Source organism: Ananas comosus, linkage group 1 (assembly GCF_001540865.1).
Source record: "Ananas comosus cultivar F153 linkage group 1, ASM154086v1, whole genome shotgun sequence".
Taxonomy (NCBI): domain Eukaryota; kingdom Viridiplantae; phylum Streptophyta; class Magnoliopsida; order Poales; family Bromeliaceae; genus Ananas; species Ananas comosus.
Genome location: NC_033621.1, coordinates 12,296,129 through 12,319,820, shown reverse-complemented (window position 1 = coordinate 12,319,820; position 23,692 = coordinate 12,296,129). Strand labels below are relative to the sequence as shown.

Sequence of the window (23,692 nt, the reverse complement as noted above, 5' to 3'; positions counted from 1 at the left end):
TATCCACCGTGTCGTACCGTGCCAACAAAATACCGGCACGATACAGATCTCATACCAATGGCACAGCTCAAAATCATCTATTCTTTAAATTAATATGTAATTTTTCCAATATAAAATTTAAAAGTTATGATAAAAAGACATAATAAATAGTTAGAATATTTTGTTGCTAAAGAAAATAAATATTTCATGTTATTATGTGTCGGCACATAAAAATTTTTTTTAACCGGCACGCATCGACAAGACTCGGCACACATCGTACCGGCAAGTTTCCAACCCGTGCCACAGCATTTAAATCCTTACTTTTACAACACAGTCAAAAAAATATATCTATCAAAGACGAATGACAACTTGTATGACAAGTAGGATTACGAGCATAAACTAATTAAAATTTTTATATCATTATTAACGAACGACTACAGTTGAAAGCAAAAATAACAGCTAAGCGAAACAGATGCTTTACAACAAAACTTACTGATCACAGCAACTAGGAAATTCTAACAATTTTTCCATACTTGAAGATGCAGTAATGAGACAGCCTCCATACTATTTGGCCCTATTAGTTTTGGTATATACAGAACTATTGAAATCTCTTTTGACATGGAGGGAGCAGTTCTTTAGATCACCAGAAGCAGGTAAACCAATAGCTCCCAAAGCAGAGAGATGCTACAGCACATCATACAACAAGATTGAAGATCCACATATTACTCTTAAGGTCGCGTCGCAAACTTGTAATGAAGAGAAAGGTGTGATGGAGCCATTTTTCTCTTTACAGGTCCATTGCTCATCTTCGGACGAGTTATCGCCATTGCGGTGCCTCTACCCTGTATATAACAAATGTATCATATGGTCTTTAGTCCGAATTATCATTGGGGTAATCATTAATGGCAAGGGAGAAAGGGCATTTTGCAAAAATAAATATCATTTCGTTGATCAGAATGCCCTTGGTTGAAATTTATTTTTTGTCTAGGATTCGTTATAAAATAAGCGGCGGTCATTTCAGCACCGAAAAAGATATTTTGGGTCCAAAGTTGCCGACAGAGATAAAAATCGGCTATATTTTTGCAAAAGGCAGAGAAAAGAATCATCAGGTGTTTAGAGTGAAGTACTTTGGCTTCCTTCCGTTGAGAGACGGATTCTTGATTTGTGGTTTACTCCCAAAGCGTGGTAGATCACCGGCCTGAGGTAACAAAATCGCTGTTATATTAAAATCAAACAAAAGATAATGCCTATATGAGAACCTTTATAAAGGCGTAATGTTATACTTGTGACAATAGCGAAAAAGAGGGTGAATTGTGCCACAGGAGTCCCAACCTCTTAATGTCCCAACCTTTCAAGTGTTACAATAAGGTCCCTAGCCTTGGCATGGTTACAATTGTCGTCTAACTACAATGTGAGAAACTTTGAATTCCCATACTGTAATTATACATATATTGTTTGATGATTAATTCAATGAAAATAGTTAAGAATGCCATGGAATATAAATGTTAGAGATCTTGCTGTAACGATTAAAAGGTCGGACAAACGAGGTGCATTTGAGATGAGACGAAGTAGTTATGCAAAAAAAAAAAAAGAAAAAAAGAGAGAGAGAGAGTGACACAAAGTTTAAGATTAAAGTGCTATTTCTGCCATCTAGTAATACCATTTTTAATAGTATATGATTCTCCTGGAATTATGGGAATCGACAGTTGGGAACACTGAACAAGGTTTACCTTTTGGGTGCTTGTCCTTAAGCTTCCTGTAAGTGAAGGGGTAGTAGTACTTCTTGAAGGCCACCGAGATTGCATCAATTTTGCTTCCTTGTTTTCCTACACAAAATGTCCATTAGCATACTTTAAATATCTAAAATGCTGAAGATCAGCTGCAAGAGAATCACCATTCTAGTTACCTCTTGTTTGTTCCTTGTGAAGTTTTCCGTAACTTGATCTGTTCCACTACTGTGACTAGACTTTTTCCTTGGAGGGAGATTAATCGACCTGGGCATTGATAAATTTTTTAAAAAAAATGCTACTAGATTGAATAAATGATTTAAAAAAAAATGTAGCCTGCGCAATGACTTCAAAATCAGCAGAGATACGATAATGAAAATTATGGCAGTACATAGTGGAATGGTAATGCTGTAACAACGACCTATTCCGAAAACTCATGAGATGCTCAAGCTCTTAATGTTACCTCGATTTTGGTGTTCCAAGCACATTGTCTTCCGTTCTCTTCAAGCCTGTAGGTACCCTGTTTAATGCTGAAGTTTCTTTTACTACTTTGTAGTCCCTGATTAAAACACGTTTGGAGAATAACATCAGAATCTAGGATAGAAAATTAGAATTTTCACTAAAATCATTTCTTCAACAGGTGAAATTGACCTTTTTGACTCCAGCCTACTAGTTTTAACAGCACTTGGTGCTGGTATCTTCTTTGGAGTAACCTGTGGAAATTGGATATTTACAAAGGAAGCATCAATGAAACAGGAGACATAAATGAAAAATAGATGCTTTGAATGGATATATGAGTAAAGGCTCCTTGTTTTAATATCAGCTGCGAACAAGCAGCAAAATTATTGGCACGAACTAACCTGCATATTTGGGCCACCCTCCGCAGTTTTGAAATCCAGTTTCGCCGCACTTTCTCTGATGCCAGTTTTTCTTTCTCTGGGAGCGGAAAGTGGACGCGGGGTGGAAGTATTATTGCATTGCGGTTCCTTAGCAGTTTTGAAATCCATTTTCCCTATGGTTTCTCTTATGCCAGCTTTTCTTTCTCTGGGAGCGGAAAGTGGACGTGGGGTGGTACTATTATTGCATTGCATTTCCTTGACTGTTCTACATGAAGTCACTGAAGTAGCTCTGTTGGTAGTTTTGACTCTCATTGTAGCTTCTTTTGCTGTACTGTTTGTTTTGTCCGACTTGGCAACTGGCTTTTGAACTGGTTTGCTTGCTTTCTCAGACGATTGAACGGAGTCTGGCCTGAATTTTTGTTTCAAGTATGCAGAAGATCGAACAGGAGGAGGAGGCGCCTGGAAAAAAAGAAAAGAAAAGAAAAGAAACTCCAGATGAAATAATGACAAATCATCCAATATGGAAAATCTAGTAGTTAATTGATGTCCTGTACACTTGGATGCTTTCTTCGAATTATTGTAATGGTCCTAACTAAATCAAGCTGGTACTCACTGGTGATGTTCAGTAGAAAATGTATGTGCAATAAACATGATTAAATGATTAAAAAGAGTAATTTTGCCAAGAATTCTTTCTCGATATCAGGTGGGTCCAGATGACATATGTTCAATTTGGCGAGCCACCTGAATCTACAGTTCTTAATGGGTCAAGGCAAGCACACGTTACCACATAAAATGGAAATAATACCACTATCTGGTTTAGCTTCAATTTTTGGCTAGATGCTATGAAAATAATTTAAGAAGGTTCAGATATTTTAGGGGTAGGATATGTCGTGCAAAGGATAAAAAGAAGTGATTCTACTTGGAAAGCACCACAGTAGGGAGAGGACCACATAATTAATGGAAAATGCATAAAAGTAGATTATGAATGTTTCCTTGATTAAAGGTCATTTAGAAGTATTGAACTTAATGACGAAAGATGATTCAAGTAGCCAAGCACCATAAATGGGGCCACAAAATGCAAAGGAAGTTAACCGGTTAGTTCTATTAGATTAATCAAAAGCAGGCATACCAAGAAGATATCCAAATTTAACAAAACTTTTACCTTAGGAACTGATTTACGATCCGCAGTTTTCTTAGATGACAATTTGACTGTCTCTGCCACTGCTTTGCTAGGCAGCCTAAGCTTTGAGTCATCATCTCTAGAAATAGAATCTGTACAGCTCAACATAGCCTGATGCGAAGCAGCTCCATTCTCAAGATTTGAATTTGGATTCAGCTGTAACCTGTTGATTTCTTCTCCTTCGAGATTACGTCCATCATTTTCCTCGATCTCTTTGGAGGTTTTCAATGATTTGAGGGATTTCACAATAAGCGGTTGACTATATTGTACATTATTTGAGTCCCTTTCCTGCTCAATTTTCTCGAAGTTTCTACTCAATGAAGCAGAACCTGATGATATAAATGCTTGGTCCAAGTTTCTACATCCAGGATCTTCAGTGTAGTTTATTTCCCGCTCAAAGTGCTTCTCAGAAATAGCTTCTTCAGCATCAGTAACGTTTTGTGTCTCATCTCTTATGATTTCAAGCTGTGAAGTTGTTTCGTCCTCTCCATTCTGGCTAGAAATACTACCATCACCACTGTAATCCAAAGTAAGTTCTGTTTGCTGGTTCTCTTGCTGTTGTTGCTGCTGTTGCAAAGCCTTTAACGCTCGAAGCCTTCTATAGTATTCTTCGAAATATGCCTTCTTTTGGGCAACCAATCCATTGAACTTCTCCAGCTCTTCCTGACGCCTGTTATGTGTAAATACCGACCACTTTTCCCATGATAATGACTCATACTCGAATCGTCCAAAAGATATGGAACCATGGTCAAGCATCTGAGACACCGAAACTCCCTGAAAACCAGTTTGACAAATTAAATAGATAATAAAAAAATGTTAACTGCTAGAAACAATCATTGAAATCATAAATTAAGATAAAAGAAGCAATTTTTGTATCCAAGCTTAGTATTACTAAGAAAGCTATAACAGCACAACATTCACTTAACTTATTTATATAAGAAATCAAGTTCCACATAACGAAAAAAAGGAAGACTTATTCCCTTAACGGGTCTGCTACACTCAATGCCAGTCCAACAAGAAATTCCTTTCTTCTTTACTATGACAAGGCTTTAGTGTCCCATGGAGCCCACACTTTGAAGAAAAGAATCTATTTTCAAAATGTGAATAATGGAAATGGGTATCACTTGCCAAAAGGTGAGAAAAGGTGTCAAATTTCTTTCTTATGCACTTTGTTACTGATTTTGAGATGTTTGTATATGCAGAACTCTAAGATATGGCTTACAGTATAGTTGTAATTTGTTGGTCATAAGCTTTCAGGGAAAGGATTCATACACTGTACACCAGCAGAACTGAATTTTATATAAATATAATCCTGTAATATAACAATAATTTAAACTTGATATTTAACAGTATTAAGAGTAAAACTTCAATAGCACTCGTAAATGGCACTGTTTTTGAACTGTAGAATGTTCAACTATAGAAGGTATTATACATAAATAATTGCTTCACTTTTCCATTAATTAAGGGTTGTTCCCAATTACCAGCCAAGGAAATGACTGAAGCAATTTGGCCAGTGAAATAACGAAGTAAACAATTTAAGTAAGGGAAAGAGATTTACTTGAGAATTATTTCTATCATTTAATTCCTCCTGCGACCATGAAAAATAGGCTTGATCAACATCGGTAGCCATCCTATATCAGGCAATTTAGCTCAATGTCTTCGGATACTACTATGCCAAAGCAACATATTTTTCCGAAGCCACAGATCAATCCTACAAAATGAAAACCAGACACATTCACTGGTTGTAGCATAATAGCTGAAGCTTTACGAGACAAGAGTTAAGACTACAAGAATAATTTGGTTATAAATTCTCATCACATGATTGTAAAAAGAAATTATTCTGCTAATGACAAAATATCAGATATGAGATAATGCCTACATGAAAGGGAAAATTGGTCATAATCCTCTTAGTGAGCAACTTACAATATGTTGTAAGCACCTTTTTCAGCTTCAAAGCTCAATGTATCTATAAGAAACAAGAGAACATTAAAGTGACCGAATTATCTAAATAAGAACGAAGTCGTGTTGGAATAAACAGAAGAGTCAACGTACAGCCAAAACTCCAACAACTAAAGGGTCAAAAAGGGCAAAAAGCTAATAATACAAAATGGAAATTTTATTGTATAGAGTCTCATGTAAGGCAAAAAGTATTGCTGTACAAAATCAAATAGAAAATGCTGCATCCTTTCCACATATATATGTCCATACCAAATTCAAACCCGTTTTTTCCTACAACAAAAGAGCAAAAAGAAAAAAAAAAAGAAAAAACACACACACACACACACACACAAACTAAATTCATTTCCATGAGATTACAAACTATAACTACTTTTCCAAGCATTTGGGTCCAGCGAATTCCCCCGCGTTACGGTACATAACATCAATTCTCAAAATTTTAAAAACAGAAAAAACACAGAAGCCCAAGTTCACAATTTGCTTAGAGCACTCATACCCAGATCCCAAAATCAAATTTTTTGAGCAAAAAACAATAAACTTACCTAAAATAAAAGAGTAGAAAACATCAAACTATCTACTTTGGATAAAAAATAAACGAAAAAAAAAAGAGAAAAGAGAAAATTGTAAGTTATTCCGTACCTCAGAAACCAAAATCACATTGTTGAGATTGAGCTGTTTGAGCCCAACAGTGGGCATGGATATCACCGACACCACCTATGGTGTCTACAATCGCAATCACACACCGCTCTAACTATCGGTAGGTGCGATATATATACAGTATCTATCTCTGATTCTCTATACGCCTACATCGATATTTCCACTCCTTTCTTTTCATACTCTACCCAATAATGCTATAAGCTAACACTCCTCTATATGCAAATAAGGGAGGTGCTCGGGTGACATTATCACTGCTTACCATATTATAGTTTCCGCACAATTTAGGTAGTATAATTGATTAGGATGTTTGTCTAATAAATAAAAGTGGCCAAAATGTATAAATAGTATTATTATTATTAGCTGTACTATCCCTGTAATTTCACTTAAGAGACATATACATTATTACTTTACAATTATCAGAAAATACCTAATTTTTTTTAAAAAATTTTAATTACACAATGGAAGAATACTTTATTTATTTTTATTATTCATATTAAAGTTAAGTTTTTTTGAAAAATAAACATGAAAGAGTAAAATAAGAATTAATTTAAGTGAAAAAATTATTGAAGTTGCGACGTTATATAATTTTGTGGTGGGGCGACCACGCATTTGCGTGGCGCGAGAGAGACCCCTCTCCCTCTGTTTTTATTGAAAATTTGGCGGGGGAAGTGGGGACGCAAAATGACAAGAAGTTACAGTAGCTTTTGCTGCTTCGCTCCCCTTTTGTCGATTTGCTACGGCTGAGACCGGGGCTTTTCGTTTTTCTTTTTTATTTTTATTTTTATTTTTAAGAAAGGAAAAAAAGGAGAGGAGGAAAGCTGTTTTGTCCTTCTTCTTTGGGTCAGAAATGGAGACCGGCAACCCACGTGACGAAGGGGCGTGGCCCATCCCATCCTCCATCCTTGGCTTTGGAGTTAAGCGGGGGCTTTAGGCAGCATTTGGATTAGGGATAAGGGGTGGAATAACTTCTTACACTTTTTTTATATCTAAATGTTAATTTTTTATTGGAGAATAATAATTTTTGATTATCTAAAATAATCGGGTATAACTATTTCCACCAATACCTCTATTTTTTATATATAACCATTCACTATTTTTTTTATTCCATATTATTTATCCAAATGTTATTTTTCTTATTCCTGGAAACAACCCAATTTTCATTCGAATGTTATTTTTCTTATCCCCATACTTATACATATTCCTGTAATAGCTAGTTCTTATTTATACCCGAACCAAACACTACCTTAATAAATAATAAATAAAAAATAGTCATTTATTTAATTAAGAGTATTTAATAAATAATAAAAAAAATTGTTTCCTTTTTCTGTAATAGATATCTAATAATAATAAGTGTATTTAAATTCTATTATTTCGGCTATATTGGGGGTGTTTGGCTCATCGAGAAAGTGTGGGAAAAAAAATTCAGAAAAAATTATTCATGGAAATATTTTTTTCGGTTTATAACCGTTTGGTTTTAAAAAAAAATAGCTTTTTTCAAAACTTATTTTTCGAATTTTATGACAAATTGATGTTTTTGTTTTTCGATATTTTTATGAATGAAAATGTTAGTTTTTCATAAAATTTGAAATAAAAATTTCAAAAATCACTTTTTTTAAAAAAAACTGAACGGAGGAAAGACTGAAAAGAAAATTTTCATGAAAAACTTTTTTCTCGAAATTTTATTAACAGCCTAAGTGAATTAGAAAATTTATTTATTAACAACTTTATTAGATACTGGCTAAGTGAATTAGGAATTTTATTTATTAACAAACTTATCAGATCATACTGGCCATTGAGGATAAAGCCACTAAAAATATAGAGCATAATATAATCACTAGTTGTAAAATTTATTAATTAATAATTAAGAATAATAAAAATAAAATAAATAAAAGCCAATAGGGTAGTCCGAGAAATCATTTTTCTTTGAGGAGGTCTAAAAGGCAAGATATGGACAGAATATATTATTACCCTGTATTATGATTGATGCAAATGCAAATAATGCGGTATTATTGACGTACCATATTTGGTTTTTCTATATCATTTTCTACTAGATTGATTTCACATTAAGACGAAATTTTATTACTGGACCGATTTTTTAGGTAAAGCATTAACACCGTACAATTATTAGGTATAACACTTCTAACTTGGAAGATAAAAGGGTTTTGTAAGGTATTATGGTAAAAAAGAAAAGTAAAAAACAATAAACTATTTAAGCTTCTCAGAATCTGTACATAAATAGCTAAAGGACATTCGCAACCACATCACATGCATGTATGTCAGAGAGTGGATACATTACATCCCACCGAATCTCATCGAAATGCTTAGGATCATGTTATATACATATAGCTAGTACTAGTAACATGCATACGCTGGAACAATTGTATATATTATGTATATGTGTGTATTCCTAGTTGCAACGTGCATGTCACATGGCTCTAATGCCTAGATCAAGTGAATGCAACGTGTACGTGTATGCTTTTTCACCAGTGCGCAATTACCTTATACCTTTGCAACATGACTTAGAATATTTGTTCGTTGCAGGAGCACGCATAGAGAAAGAACAACTCGAACATTTCGGATGAATATGTGGCAAGGGCTAGAGAACGTAATGGACCGTTCCAAAAACCCCCACATGCAGAGCACATGGAGTAGTAAAAGAGGGGGAGAGAGAGAGAGAGAGAGAAAAAGAGGAGAGATCTAGAACATGAAGAAAAACAGTGTTTGCTTCTCTATTCACACGCTTGGTATGAATCGATTACGGATGTGTGTTGTTGGATAAAGTGTTATTCAGAAATTAATATTAGAAAAAATATCTATAGTAAATTCTTATAATAGCTTCTTGATCACACGCCTTACTCCCTACCGGGAAGCTTGGTTCTCTGTCGGCCGTCACGACTCTCAAAAGTCTCATAATAGTAATAGTGATCAATGCTATCCAGAAAACAAACAGACGGCTAAATGGAAAAAAACTTTTACTATCAATATCAACAATCAGTTTGATATCACCCTTAAACATAAAGCGGGTAAGCATTATCTAAAAATGAATTCAGCTAGTAAAATAGTTAAGCTTTGAATATAATTAACTAACTGCGCTAGCTATGATTAGTGGGGTTGAGAATTTAAAGAGTTGGTGTGAGAGAGGAACTTTGTTGATGTGGACTCTATATATGGGTTGAGATTTGAGAACTTAAAAGAGACGCACGAGAGCTAATAATTGGGGGGACTCATTGCACTCTCTCTTTTTGCCTTTTCATCTCAACCTTTTCTTTTATTAGCGACTGACGAAAACTAAAACGAGCCCACAAAAAAGGGGTTCAAAAAGCTGCTTATCAATAACAAGGGACCAAGCCATTCCCCACCTCCCCCCATTGGAATCTTAATTAAGCGCTAACAAGAAAGACAATCTCATCCGTCCATCAAATCAAAACGAACGGTCAAAAACGGTGGATGGGATTGGTGTGTAGCTTCTAGTTGTTGGGCCTTAGCCATCAAAAGCTCTCAAAGTTGGGCCCATCGAGAAGGAGATGAGTTCACGAGAAACGTGAAGGGAGAGGCACGTCCCAACAAACATCCCAAGGTTATTATCCGGAGAAGAAACCGGGAAACGCGTTTCCCGGTAAATCATACACCTAGCAAAAAGAATTAATCATGGCCGAATCACACCGTTATTACTCCCTGTTTGGTTTTTCCAAAAACAGAAAAAAAAAAAAATTCAAGAGAAAAGTTTTATTTTTCAATTTTCGCTCATTTAATTTAAAGAAAAATAAGCATTTTGAAAGAAAAAAAATCCATATTTCACGAAAAACTAGAATTTTTAATTTTCAGATTTTTTTTTTAAATGTAAACACTAATTTTTCGTAAAAAATGGAAAAAAAAACTTTCATAAAAACTTTTTTTTAGAACTAAATGAACAAAAAACTAAAAAAAATATTTTCATAACAACTTTTTTCCTGTGAAATTTTTTTTTATATTTTTTTTCAAGAAACTAAACAGCTCAACCTTGGTACTTTGATCTATAATTTAGTTATTATACGTTCGAACCTCTAATCTTATAGATTGATTTTCCCATGCATCACATTAATAGATTAGATAGTGCCATAGTGGTTGACAGTTGACACTGTAATGATTTAATTTTTTTTTTTAATAATGTTATGCGACAAGATTTGGTGTTTCATGGCAAATATGGTTTAGTGCCAACATAATAATTTTTATCGGAATTATTATATATTTTTCAAAATAATTAAATATAATATAATATTAAATATTATATTAATTAACTATAAAACTTGAAGTTTTTTTTTTTTTTTTGACATTTGGGCATTCATTCTAAATTAAAACCCGATTCCCCGAACACTGTCGAGAAGGAAACGGGAACGAGTTTCCCACGAAACGGAATGGCTTATGGGAAACGCGAAACCCATGGGAAACGCTTAGAGATGCGGCAGTGAGTTTTTTTCTAGTAGCTTCAGATGCGCTTCACTATCACAATTCACGAGTTATAATGATTCGTATAATTTGATTCCTAAATTACGCTTAATGTCGCGTAATTCACAAGTTTATTTACAGTTATTTCGTATAATTTGATCCTAAATCACGTTTAATATGGCTTAAAATTTACTACAATTTCGTTATCTCAGCATTAGATCGATCGGAGCTTCCCTACGCTCGGAAAGCTAAAAATTCCATGAAAAATTGCCTAAAAAGGCTCAAAATCCACGCGATTATCAGCTAAAATAGCGTTAATTACGAAATTAGCACCTATAGTTCTTCTAAATGCACAAAATGCCGTGAAAAATCTCGTAAAAAAGCTCAAATCCACGCAATTATTATCCACTAAACACCACCTTTAATTCTTCGAAATCGATAAAAATCTCGTAAACAGAGTTCAAATCCCCGCGATCGTCCGGGAATGCTCAAAACTCCATAAGAATCTCGTAAAAGAGCTCAAAGTGCTCATATCACGAACATCGCTTCCTAAATTCTCAGCGATCGGACTCATTGGCGCGATTCAAACGAAGAAACAGGAGAAATTAAGATCAAAACTAAGGATGGAGCTGTCGAATCGCACCTGAGATCTCGAGACGATGATGGATCGCAGCATCAGAAGAGCTCTCTCTCTCTCTCTCTAAAGATCGATCTCGCACTTTCTCTCTCTAGGAAATGTGGATGGAGGAGAATACGATCTAGAGCGACGTAGTAGTAGAAGAAGGGGGATGTACAAGTAATGAGTGGGGCTTCGATGCGCCGCTCGTGATCAGAGCCGTTGATTTGGGTCGGCTCGTGAGTTGTGCAAAACCGTTCTAGATCTACGGTCCGATTTGAATTAGATCCGATAAGATAATAATAAAAATACTATTTTTTAAAAAATATTAATGCTGAAAAAAATATTTGTATAATGATTTGGGGACAAGTTTATCATGGTGTTCAATTATTGATTCACACCAAAACAGAGGTTGGATATAAAAATTTTTTGTTTTTCTCGACTAAATGTTATCGTCTATTTTTACAGCTTCTGATGTTACGTAAGTTACTAAATTTTTATTCTCTTAAAAATTGGATACAGAAATACAATAATCGAACAGATTGTTGTGATCTGAACTGCAGATTGCTTTATTCATGCTCAATTCGACTAATGACTACTGAAAAAAAAGGTTGAGTTGAGAACAAAAATTTTATTCTTGACTTGAGACTCAATTCCATATTAGATTTCTCATGAGATTGTCTCAATAGTCAATTTAAATTGATTGCATTATTAATGCATAGCAAGTAATCAAAGTAGAAGGGATTCATGTACAAGATTGACTTATTACTCAACCATTTTTGGCTACAATTTGCACCAAGTCACCAACTTCTTAAATTAGGTGTTGATTCATTTGATTTATTTTCCTTGCATGAGGAGGAGTTATGACATAATGGATATATTATATATGTTTTGGAAACAAGTAAAAATCAATTAGAGAAGTTACCATATAAAGGCAATGTGACATAGTTTTTATTTATTAAATATTGGTATGCTTTACAATGATGCTACTAATAATAATCCTTCATGAAAATACTTAATTAATGACATTTTACTATAGTAAGAGTAAGTAAAAATTTTAAAATTATAACTATTGATTTTTGAAGACTAGTAACTCGTTTCAATATATATTCTATTTGCAGCAGAAATCTATATATTTTGTTAGTCCAATGCTAATGCTTTTTTTGAACAAAGAAGCTGTTATTAAAAACGAAACAAATTATTATATATATTAATAGTCATGCAACAAAAGCGTTACTTTAGGCACGCGGCACGCACCATAAACTCTTTTAGCTAGCTATATATATAGAGAGAGAGAGAGTTGAAATTGTCTCTTAAAAGGATAGGAGCTCAACATATTTGTAACCTTTTAGACGTCGGATTACGACAAGATTCATACAGCTCTAGTAAAAGAGACTTAACAGGACACACTGTTAATAGCACTGCACGGATTATGAGACAATCTGATAGCTAAAAAGTTGCAATCACAAATACTCTTATACTTTTAAAAATATAAAAGCTCATCTCTCTCTATACATAATGTACTTGTTTAGACTACGAATACTTGTAGGTAGGAGAAAGCTAGAATGTGATCTTTGAGCTACTCTTTATATAGTGGAAAATATTTAAACACATTAGCACCAATGATTAGAACATATTTTAGGGATACACATGTGAGTGATGATTAAAGGGATGGTGTGCTTAGTGAGAAAGCATTTGATTAAATAAAATGATGCATAAAGTCAAGATTCTCTATCATCTATTTCAAATCATTTCCTGCATGCAGTGAGCATCTAGAAGAGCTTTTCAAACAAGCAATTATGAGTTCAAATTTTGAATTTATTTAGTTCAGCTAAAGCTTCTGAAGAAGAGTTTGTGTTATGCGACTAGAATTATATATTGAGAGTTAAACTGCTAGTGTTTTTATTCGTTATAATGAAAGTGCTTTTCAAGTAATGAAAGTAGAAATTTCTAATAAGAGCACTATGTGACTAAACTAGAAGAACTAAACTTTTTATTCTTTTACGGCATCTTGGTTTCTTCGGAAAAGCATGAAATATTATTTTTCAAAAAAAATTATGAAAAATATTATTTTTCATAATTTTTATTTTTTGATAATTTTTTTTTGAAAATAAAACCACTACCTTTTTATAAATATGATTTTTTTTAATAACTACTTTCTTTAGTAACCAAAGTACAAAAAAATACTTTTTCAGTTAGAAAACTACTTTTTAAATTTTTTTTTTCAAAAAAATGAAAGAGTCCTTATTAGTCAAATACAATAATAAATTAATGTAGAAAATAAAAAAAGCCATTACAGTGACTTAAGTCCCTAACTTTGTCCAAATGTAAAAAGTCATTAGTTTAGAAAAGAGTCATTTCATGCAAATAAATAATAATAATAATAATAATAATAATAAAAAACTTACAAAATTGCAATTTGGAATTTATATAAGATGTAAGATGAATGACAAAATTTCATAATGTGTTGAATTTGATGGCCTAACTACAACTCTCGTAATCTTATGTCATCTATAAGGCTTCTAAGAGAGTCAAATTTCTTGTTATGCATGAAAAAAATATATTATAAAATTCTTATCCATAATTGAGAAATTTTTTTACTATATTTGTACAAAACGAACAAAATTAATGAGTTTCAGTGACTCTTTTTTTTTTATTTACTTTTACTTTACTATTTTATAATTTTATTTTATCATAAAATATTATTGTTAAATAGAATAATAAAAGTATAATAAATGATTAGGCTATAAATAACACAGTTTTTTTTTTTTTTTTAACGTGGTGTCCAAAAAGGAGTACTCCACCCCGTCCCCACGTAAACCACAAGGCACGTTCTACGGTCCACGGTCCGCGGTCCACCGGTCTACGGTGGGACCCAACTTAGCGCGACAAGTGCACCGGAACATCCTCAACCGCACGTAACGAGACCACAGGGACATGCTCCACCACTGAAACTTCGCCACGTGTAATGGAGGGCCCCACGCGTAGGCCACCGCCACCTTTCTGAGCCTCGGCGCCTCCGCCCCCCCCNCCCGTCTCAGAATCTCCTCTCCCTCCAAAATCGCTCCGATCCAGAACCAAAACCCTAGATTTCTCCACACTTACGTCCCCCTCGATTCCCCCTCCTCCGCCCCTTCCCCCTTGTAGATCTCGGCGCTTGTAGCGGAGGGCTCGCGCGCCGCAGATCGAGATGGCGGTGGCTTCGAATCTCGCGGCGCCGTGCCGATGCGAGCCGGGATGGGCTTCGATTCGCTCCTCGGATTCGACGACGGGGATTAGGGTTTTGAGGCTTCGCGAGGTAAGATCGAATCATAGATTGGATGGCTTGATGCGAATTTAGGATGTTTGGATGAGAAAATTGGAGCCCTTTGCTCTTCCAGAGAGAAATGCGCTGCAATTAAGTAGAATTTATCTATTTTTTCGTTAAATTGATGTATATTTTGCATTTTGTAAGAAAGTGGAGATGGATTTAGTAGAGTTCTCGTATATCTGGATGCAATTTAACTCCAAATTTGTGGTGAATTTGTTGTTTCATAAATTGTCACTTACCTTTTCATCTGATAATAATGTAGGATGCAATTTAGTTTAGTTGCGCTTATGGTGTAAAACTTAGAAAAGAATAGGAATTTTGGAGTATTATCATTTAAAAATAGTTGTACGTAGTCACTCTGAGAAAACGAAAGTGATCATTGTGGTTATCTTATCATTGTAGGTTAATATACTTATATCATTTTAATGTAATTAGGATTTAGGAATCTCTTTTGAATTTCTTCATATGTTGTGGTTGGTTTTAGGAAAATGTATGCTGGAATGGCCGATTAATTTTAAGTAATCAAAACATGAAGCTTGCTCTGAGGCGTCCTGGTTTACATACTCGAATGGCTTTGGTCGATGAAAGAATTGTTCGGCAACCAAATGTCTCCAAGCCTGGGGGAGTGCTGGTAATTGACTTTCACATAATAGTTGAACTGCATTAGATGTTTGACCAATATATGGTTCTAGTAGTGTCACTTCCTTGTTACATTTATCTAATTGAGTTTTAATTCTCATTTTTTCCAGGCTTATGAGTTGGTTCAGGGAAACCTTGTAAGTGTTCATTATGTCCTAGGACTTCTTGTTTTCACAAGACTTTGTCTTCACTTTGTCGATACTAATTGAATAATCATGTGTTCACAGCTCTTAGATTGGCATTGTAGTAACTTATTGAGTCAAGAACCTACTGAGATTTCAGTAAAATTATCTTCACCTTTTTTATACATATAGGTCCAATGGAACTGTTTCAGGGACAAGTCAGTACCTGATCCGCCAACTGCCGTTCTCCTGCATGGGATTCTAGGCTGCAGGAAGAATTGGGGTAAGTTCATTATTCTGGCTTTTTAAGCATCGAGACAGTTGCTTAAATTTTTAGCCTTTGTCACTTCCTTCCAATTATATGCTACTTCCGGTTCTTTGTAAGATCTTTTGACCACATGCCAATAATCTAGAATTTGCCATTTGATCTTGATCGGTGAAGAAGACTATTAAATAGATTTGGTTAGCTTGTCAAATTTAGTACCTGTTTGATTTATTGGCCTTATTCTTTTTTGTTATCATAAAATTTCCTCAGGGTCTTTTGCAAGGAGACTGGCTCAGGAATTTCCAATGTGGCAGGTACTAACTTATTGCTTGATGAACATTCTACATTTCCCTAGTCCCTTGAAGGTGCTTCTGCTATCTGCACAAGCTGAAATTGAAAAACTTAGTGGAAAGTCTGAGGAAACTATAACCTGACTTCAAGCCTACATAATTGGTGCCAGAATAGAAGAAGATAGCTTATATTGTCAGAACTTGTATCTATGCCTCGTGGTTTTCTGATATTGTTTCTTGCAGTTCCTTTTAGTTGATCTGCGTTGCCATGGAGATTCAGCATCAATTAAAAAGAATGGACCGAATACTGTTGCTTCAGCTGCTCTTGATGTTCTAAAGCTTGTGCGTGCTTTTATATCTTTACTTGCAATCTCTTCATTAAATGTATTTTTATTAGTTTTTGCCATATGAATGAAGAAGTTTCTCCGCAAGCCAGAGGACATGCCATATATCTAGAATCATGTAAATATACATGTATTATATTGTAGATTCATTTGCAAGACTTAATAAGTATATTGAAATAATAGCATAAGATGAAAATAACAGTAGTTTGCAAACCAGTTCTTTTTTTATTTTTTCTTGTAATTTTATGCATATTAATTGACATTTTTTTCTTTCTGAACCAGGTGGCACAACTTAGAGTTACTCCTCGAGTCTTAGTTGGTCATAGTTTTGGCGGAAAAGGTACTTGATCTGCTTAATATGCTTGGTCTTGATAGTGTGTGTGTGTGTATATATATATATACTTCGGAACATATTTTAGTTGTTGATTAACCATAATTTTCTGCATTAATAATATTTCTTCCTCAGTGGCCTTAAGTATGGTAGAACAAGCTGCGAAGCCTCTTGCTCGACCTGTTAGGGTATGTTTACAATTTACGGTGCAGAGTTTTAGAACATGTATAATTTTCTTTTTGAATAGCATATTGCTGCTTACTTTATTTGTAACATCTTTTTATTTATTTTTCTTTATTTTGAAAAGGTTTTGTTTTGACATCTTTTACTTTCAATATTCTGAAGGTATGGGTTCTTGATGCAACTCCTGGGAAAGTTCGTGCTGGTGGAGATGGTGAAGATCACCCTGGTGAACTAATTGCTTTTCTAAGTAGGCTACCAAACCAGGTAGGCTTCTATTTTTCATGCATTGATCTATATTTTAATAATTTCATGTTAATGTACGTTCTAGGATTGTTTTGTTTTTATGGAGTTGGGTTCGTCTTTCATGTTGTGCAGGTGTCTTCAAAGCAGGAAATAGTTGATGCTCTTGTTCGAGAAGGATTTTCTCTAGATGTTGCTAGGGTATGTTGAGAATTTGATATATAACATGAGCCTTTTTTGTAATCATTCTAAAAAGATATCTATAGTTGCTACCACCTTTAATGGTATTCTTGATTCTATTTATGAGAGGTTATCCTCAATGCAAAAGCTCTTCTCATTTCAATTTTTCACTTCTGAACTGAAAAATTAGTTGCTACGCTGCGTCTTTTATGATAAAGTATCTAAACTCATATATACTATGTTATGTTGCATAATTTGCTAACTGACTGAGAAATTTTAAGCACATTTCATCTTATCATACTGTAGCAGGCATGTTACAATGATCTTGAATTGAAATTGAAAATTTTGAACTAGTTTTATGGCCCATTTGTGAAATTTAGTTGGGTTTCTGCCCTTCGCCAGTGAATCAACCAAATTGAACTTATCTTCTTCAAATACGTTCCTCAATCCATGAAACAAGGTGTTGGATTTCTGTGATTCTTTCCTACGCCAACTATTAGGAAATGAACCAAAACTGGCAAATGACCTTGAATTGTATAACCGCTTACTAAATGTAAAAATACATCATGATTTGTTGAACTAAATCATGTTCTATAGTAGATTCTTAAAATTTGTTATATTTTGCTAATACTACAATTTTCTCTTTATATCTAATGGTATTCTTGTTTTCTGCCATTTCTGTTCAATTCTACTCTCAGTGGGTGGTCACAAATCTCCGGCAGACAAGTCAGCCCAGCCCATCGTCCTCTTCAAGCTTCTCATGGGTTTTTGACCTAAACGGCATTGCCGAGATGTACAAGTCCTATGAGGAAACTAACTTATGGTACTAATTAAACATACGTGTAATTCTTTATTCCTGAATATCCATATACACCCTTCGAACTTGCAAAATTTTCACAAATATAAGCAGTGCCAACAATTCATGCAAAAAGCTGGTTTTGTTCAGAGAAGTTTTGAAGGGCATATCTGAATACATTTATATGTAGATATCTCTTAAAACTATTGGTTCTCTTCGTAATTGTCAATTCGATTTGTGTAGGAAAATTGTGGAGAATGTGCCACGAGGGGTCCATGTAAATTTTTTGAAAGCTGAGAGAAGTTTACATAGATGGGCGCTTGAAGATCTTCAGAGAATTCATGCAGCAGAGGAGTTGGCTGCGGATGAGGGGGCAGGAGTTCAGATGCATGTCCTCGAAGATGCTGGGCACTGGGTAATACTATCTAACGCCTAACATCCATTACGGTATTATATAAACTAATTATTATAAAGTGTAGTTCCCATTTTCCAATGCGGGTTATTGGATAATCTAGGGGTTTTGAATTGTTTTACTCTGAGAGCAGAAGCTAAGGAAACAAATAATATACCGTTAGTGCTGTGGCTGAAGCTAAATTTAGTTTCTGGGTTCGAATAACAAAAGTTCCAATCTGAGGCTTCTGCGTACATTACAGCATTTACACATTGCATTTTTTTGCTGTCAAAATTCGAAGTTGTCCATTTTCTAAAATAGTTTACTAGGAATTTTTGCTGTTTATTAAATTAGAGATAAGCCTAACGGCACGATTACTTTACATATACATAATAAGTGTTTATTTATATATTGTTATTTACTAATTACCTAATACTTAATAGTTAACATGGCATGTAACTTCACCTTTTACTACTTCGGTTCTCAGGTTCATGCGGATAATCCTGATGGGCTTTTTAGGATCCTTTCATCTACTTTTCGAGTTGAGACAACAGTAAGAGGGATCCGGTAATTTAAACCGGCCCATCTTCGTGATACCAAATGAGGTAGAACTATACTGGAAGTATATATATAGCCTGATTTTGCTTAGGCCTTGGCTGTATCAATTCATTTATTTATTTAGTAAATGTATGTATGTTGTTGTAACCCTCGATTTTCTGTGGGATAAAAAACACTATTCTCTTTCGAAACATAAAAAGTGAAGTTGTTACCCTCTTATAAATTTTTATTTTGTACTAACATACTGGTACTTGTGTTTGCTCTATACCCTCTTAAATGAGTTTTTGGGGTGGATTGCTCCTTGATGATGCCTTGTCCTATATCAGTGGAATAATGTGCCCATTTGATATACGAAATCTCCTTTCTTTTTTTTTCTGTTTTTTTTTAAATTTCTCACTAGAGTCTGTAGGTAGGTAAGGATGAAGTTAACTTTTCTTTTTTTGTTTTTTTTTTTTGAAAACTCTAAAAATTTTGATCTTGCCTGACAACATCAATTATGAGTTTAATTTACTTCTTTTTATTGAGAAATAAAGATGATTCTGCAGTTTTTCTTTTTTAATTGAATGAGTCTGCATATTAACAGCAATAGCAAGAGCCTTCAATCTCAAGCAGTTTGAACAAACTATGAAAAAATAATGCCACTTTGGCACTAGGAAAATATTAGTTTGTGTCTTCTTTTCATCCAATGTGTTAGTGCTACTTCAATGAAGGCATGCCAATGAGAGAGGGAGTGCAAGGTATAGTCTAGAATTATTCAAAACCAGATCAAAATGATCTTTCGAATCAATTTTAGTTCTAAAAGCAACCAAATTCCTGGGTTCTACATTCCCAATCATCTGTAAAATGACAGGTTTCATGTGAACCGCTAACCCCTTTGCCACTCAGAAGCTAATACAATCATACAACAACACTATCAAGCCAACTCAACATATTACAGGGAAAAGGAAAAGCCATTCTAATTCAATACCATAATTAAAATCCAAATCAGTAAAAAGAAAGACAAATAAGATTAATAATTGAGGGCCAATATTGTTTATCATTTAACTCAAACCATAAATATTATCTCACTTTCTAATCCCACAAAGAATTTTTCATGGAAACCAAATATCATCACAATATGACACCAATGAGATCTTCATACCCCTTTACTAAGAAAATCCCTTATATCACGAAAACTAATTCAGTAATTAAATACATGAAACTGGAAGTTCATTTCTAAATCAAAAGAAAAGAGAAAAAGAGAGACAAATCATTACCATAATGTTCAGTTTAAATTACTTCTCTGTACAAATGACCATAAATCCTACCCTTAGAACTCTTCAAGAGCTATCTTGCTTTGGTTTCCGGCTCAATTCCGAATATTGCCCACCCATCAGCTGCAAAATCTCCTCCCACAAGTCCACCGACGAATCGGCCGCTGCCCCACTGATCAAATGTGAGCTGCACGCGGCGACCACCCAGTAATCGTTCGCGATCTCCCCTAACAGCTGATCAAACTGCCACCCCGCATAGCCCACGAAGAACCTGAAATCCTGCGGCCTCAGCACACCCTTCTTCACGAGCGCGGCGGCTTCATCCAAGCTATTCCTCGCGCCGAAAGAGATTCCTGAGACGACTTTCTCGAAGCCCGGTGTTTTGGGCGAGTTTTCGCCCGTCTTCAGTAAGAACATGCTCGCGTCGAGGGGGCCGCCGAAGAAGAGGGGGCAATCCGCGAAGGTGGTAGCTAGGTCGGCGTTGGAGGGTTTCATGTGCTTGATTCTCTTGTTTAGAGGGCGGTTGAGGATGACTCCGAAAGGGCCCTCTCGCAGACTTTGAGAGCCTAATCGGAGGAGAAGGACGACGGTTCGCTCGAAGCTGCTGACGCCGTCGAGCTTCTCGGTGGCGACTAACACGCATCCAGTTTCCGGGAACGAAATAGGATGAGCCCACTTGAGACCTAGATGTTGGGTAGGCTCGTTCAAGGCTTTGTCCTTGGTGGGAGCTTCAGAATCAAGCAAATCATCCTGAGTAAATACAGAGAAGTTAAACTCTCCAAAATTATAAGAAATTACCAGAGACAAAACTAAGGGCATCTTTGTTCTGTTTACAAGCTCTTTACGACAAAGCCACAAAGGGATGAGCTTCTTCATTTTTGTAATTGTTGGTTAGCCTGCAAGCTTTATCATTTCAAAAAACACAAACAAAAAAAAGAAAGGTTACAACTACATTTCTGTTTTCTGCTCATAAATAAGGCACCCTAGATAATGTAATATAACAAAACTAAAGAGGTCCATCCCTAACTTATATCCCAAAGAATTTGCAGAAAAACTAAAAACAGAATAATCAAACAATGCCTAATGGATTATTTAGTAAATGTTTTGGAGCAGGAGAGCCACTGCAATCACTTAGAATACAGATGCTGCAAAATAATTCACATGCATAGGCCACATGGCAACTAACAAATGCTACATAATATATACAGCAAATGTCCCTAATCTATAATTTTTTTTCCGCTTATGTTACTTCAATCTAAATAAATAGATAACCATCTCACCAACACGTTTACACGTAAAATCAAAGAGGATAAGAGGCATCATATGCACTCCCTGAATCGACCAATTATTAGACAAGTCCTCCATAGACCATGCAAATCGGGACAGATAATGAAGTGATTAAATGACTACTCTAAGACTTGGTTGCCTTTCTTGCTAAATGCTTACAAGTGTTAGGAAATCGTATTGCTAATTTTAGGAACCAACATTTAGTTTTTTTATCCAATTTGTAAAGCTAGCCACAACGGATACATACATCCATAAAGCACACAGAAAATGTGCCAACCATAATACTCACAGCTTATGATTAAAGCATGATTTGTAAATACGAACAGAGAGCATAGAGTCGTAACATGCGCAAGTTTAGAAGCCTATCTAGTATCCACATAGCAACTCAGAAATAATTTGGACAGAAATTCACCTTCCATCTATAAATAAGGTTTGCCCTGAAATCTCGCCAGTCAGATAAGGTGTGACCGGACTTGTGTGCGGAGTCAGTAGGCTTTGATTTGTCGAGCGCTGGATTTGTCTCATCCGCGCCATCTCCCTCCGGAATAGATGGATCACCATTACCTGCAAATGGAAATAATTTTTGTGTTTGGCTAGTAAACTCTATGCATCTTATCATCTCACATCGTGAACAACACTAGCAAAATCTACAAAGCTATAACACAGAAGAGGTAATTGCACTCCACAGGTTTTTATCATCCCACAATCATAAAATTGCATGAACACGGTCAGCGAAAAGAGAGTACTCGGAGCTTTTTACAAGTATAAGTTTACAATTATAATTAATTATAAGAAAGAAACAAGATTAATCTGCTAATAAGAACCATATTTTACCAAATTGGGGAGCCTTTTTTTTTTTTTTTAACAATGTCAAAATAGATACGATCGTGATAAGATCTACCTAATATTCAAAACAAATACTATCAAAATTATACATAAAAATTGATCTTTTAACTAATCCTATAAAAAAAAGCACACTATAGAAGCAAAATTACTTCCCTTTTCTTCTAATCATACCCGGATTAAACCCAATTCACATCTCAATCAACAGAACGTCAAAACCTACATCAAAATCAAAAATTTTCCGAATACAACTACAATCGTAACCTCGAATTTACGGGGGAAGAAAAGGTAGGTGGAGAATTTACCCGAAGAAGAAGGGTTATCGTGGTTCTTCTTCTTCCCCGCCGCGCTCACCACCACCAACGACCTCGCCCTCGCCCTCCCCATCCCCATCCCCTTCCACCCCACGATCGGAACCCTAACATCGACCACCCGGTCGACCTTCTTCCCCGCGCCGAGGACGAGCCCCGCGGTCTTCAAATTGAGAGCCGACACGTCCATGGCGACCCCCATGGCGCTCGATCGGGGTCTCCTCCTCGCCCCCCCCCTTCCTCGTTGGGGATCGCTCGAGAGCGGAGCGTGAGAGAGAGCGAGCGAAAGAGGCGATGGGAACGATGAGAGAGAGAGAGAGAGAGAGAGAGAGAGAGAAGAGGAGAGAGAGAGAGAGGTGATGATGGGGTGATAGATATATATCGATGGAAGGGTAAACTTCAAATAACCCCTGTAATTTCTCACTTAGTTACTTTAGTACCTTACAATTTAAAGTGTATCAATTTAGTACATATGGTTTTATTTTTTTTTTTTATCAGCCCTTTTGTTAACTTTTTGTTAAATCATATACAAAAATTTTCAAATATCCCACCTATAATTTATCAAATATTCACTTTAATATTCTTTAATTTTAACTTTGTCACTGATTTAATTAAAAAAATTAGTAGAGAAAATAACAAAAAGAAAAAAAAATCACAGATACTAAAGTGATATATTTTAAAATATAAGATACTAAAGTGAAAAAGTGCAAAATTAGGGGTGATATTTGAAATTTTGATGGAATAGTAATAGTATTATTACGGATTATGGCCACCCCCGGTGGGGATAACCAATTTATATAATTTTTAAAATTTAAATATTTGTTATTATTATTATCTATTTTGATCAGATGTACTTGTTTTGATGTATGTATATCTTGTTCGGATATTAATAATAAAATAAAAAATTTCCCGCTTGATAATAATATTATAATAATGATAATAATTATTATTTCATATAAATTATTTATAT

At 35.0% G+C, this 23,692-nt stretch overlaps 3 protein-coding genes across 6 annotated transcripts; 1 reads left to right on the top strand and 2 right to left on the bottom strand.

Annotated features, from left to right (window-relative positions):
* On the bottom strand, positions 366-11,541 carry LOC109713415 (protein WVD2-like 7). Of its 4 annotated transcripts, XM_020237490.1 has the most exons (11): positions 11,407-11,538; positions 5,649-5,691; positions 5,284-5,436; positions 3,708-4,499; positions 2,567-3,004; positions 2,358-2,419; positions 2,170-2,265; positions 1,874-1,973; positions 1,710-1,805; positions 1,107-1,177; positions 366-821 (listed from the first exon to the last, which is right to left on the bottom strand). In XM_020237490.1, the coding sequence occupies exons 3-11, from the start codon at positions 5,353-5,355 to the stop codon at positions 797-799; spliced, it is 1,752 nt and encodes a 583-aa protein (XP_020093079.1). In that variant the 5' UTR covers positions 5,356-5,436; positions 5,649-5,691; positions 11,407-11,538; the 3' UTR covers positions 366-796. The 4 variants fall into 4 exon arrangements, with proteins under 4 accessions (XP_020093079.1, XP_020093070.1, XP_020093097.1 ...); XM_020237481.1 differs by lacking the exon at positions 5,649-5,691 and having other exon boundaries at positions 11,407-11,541; XM_020237508.1 differs by lacking the exon at positions 5,649-5,691 and having other exon boundaries at positions 1,886-1,973; positions 11,407-11,541.
* Positions 14,417-19,268, top strand: LOC109722258 (protein ABHD11). Its single transcript, XM_020250227.1, has 13 exons — positions 14,417-14,677; positions 15,174-15,320; positions 15,439-15,465; positions 15,643-15,733; positions 15,986-16,029; positions 16,249-16,347; positions 16,632-16,689; positions 16,816-16,868; positions 17,026-17,127; positions 17,239-17,304; positions 17,982-18,106; positions 18,323-18,494; positions 18,958-19,268. Exons 1-13 carry the CDS (start codon positions 14,570-14,572, stop codon positions 19,039-19,041), a joined length of 1,176 nt encoding a protein of 391 aa, XP_020105816.1. The 5' UTR covers positions 14,417-14,569; the 3' UTR covers positions 19,042-19,268.
* LOC109719867 (UPF0301 protein MAB_4928c) lies at positions 20,038-23,057 on the bottom strand. Its single transcript, XM_020246701.1, has 3 exons — positions 22,717-23,057; positions 21,981-22,132; positions 20,038-21,031 (listed from the first exon to the last, which is right to left on the bottom strand). Exons 1-3 carry the CDS (start codon positions 22,922-22,924, stop codon positions 20,348-20,350), a joined length of 1,044 nt encoding a protein of 347 aa, XP_020102290.1. The 5' UTR covers positions 22,925-23,057; the 3' UTR covers positions 20,038-20,347.

Coding starts and splice junctions, on each gene's coding strand:
- LOC109722258 (XM_020250227.1), top strand. CDS start 14,570: ATGGCGGTGGCTTCGAATCTCGCGGCGCCGTGCCGATGCGAGCCGGGA. Junction 15,321..15,438: donor CCAAGCCTGGGGGAGTGCTG/GTAATTGACTTT, acceptor CATTTTTTCCAG/GCTTATGAGTTGGTTCAGGG. Junction 15,466..15,642: donor AGTTGGTTCAGGGAAACCTT/GTAAGTGTTCAT, acceptor TTATACATATAG/GTCCAATGGAACTGTTTCAG.
- LOC109713415 (XM_020237481.1), bottom strand. CDS start 5,355: ATGGCTACCGATGTTGATCAAGCCTATTTTTCATGGTCGCAGGAGGAA. Junction 4,500..5,283: donor ATGATAGAAATAATTCTCAA/GTAAATCTCTTT, acceptor ACTGGTTTTCAG/GGAGTTTCGGTGTCTCAGAT. Junction 1,974..2,169: donor CTTGGAACACCAAAATCGAG/GTAACATTAAGA, acceptor ATCAATGCCCAG/GTCGATTAATCTCCCTCCAA.
- LOC109719867 (XM_020246701.1), bottom strand. CDS start 22,924: ATGGGGGTCGCCATGGACGTGTCGGCTCTCAATTTGAAGACCGCGGGG. Junction 22,133..22,716: donor CGATAACCCTTCTTCTTCGG/GTAAATTCTCCA, acceptor TTCCATTTGCAG/GTAATGGTGATCCATCTATT. Junction 21,032..21,980: donor ACCTTATTTATAGATGGAAG/GTGAATTTCTGT, acceptor GTATTTACTCAG/GATGATTTGCTTGATTCTGA.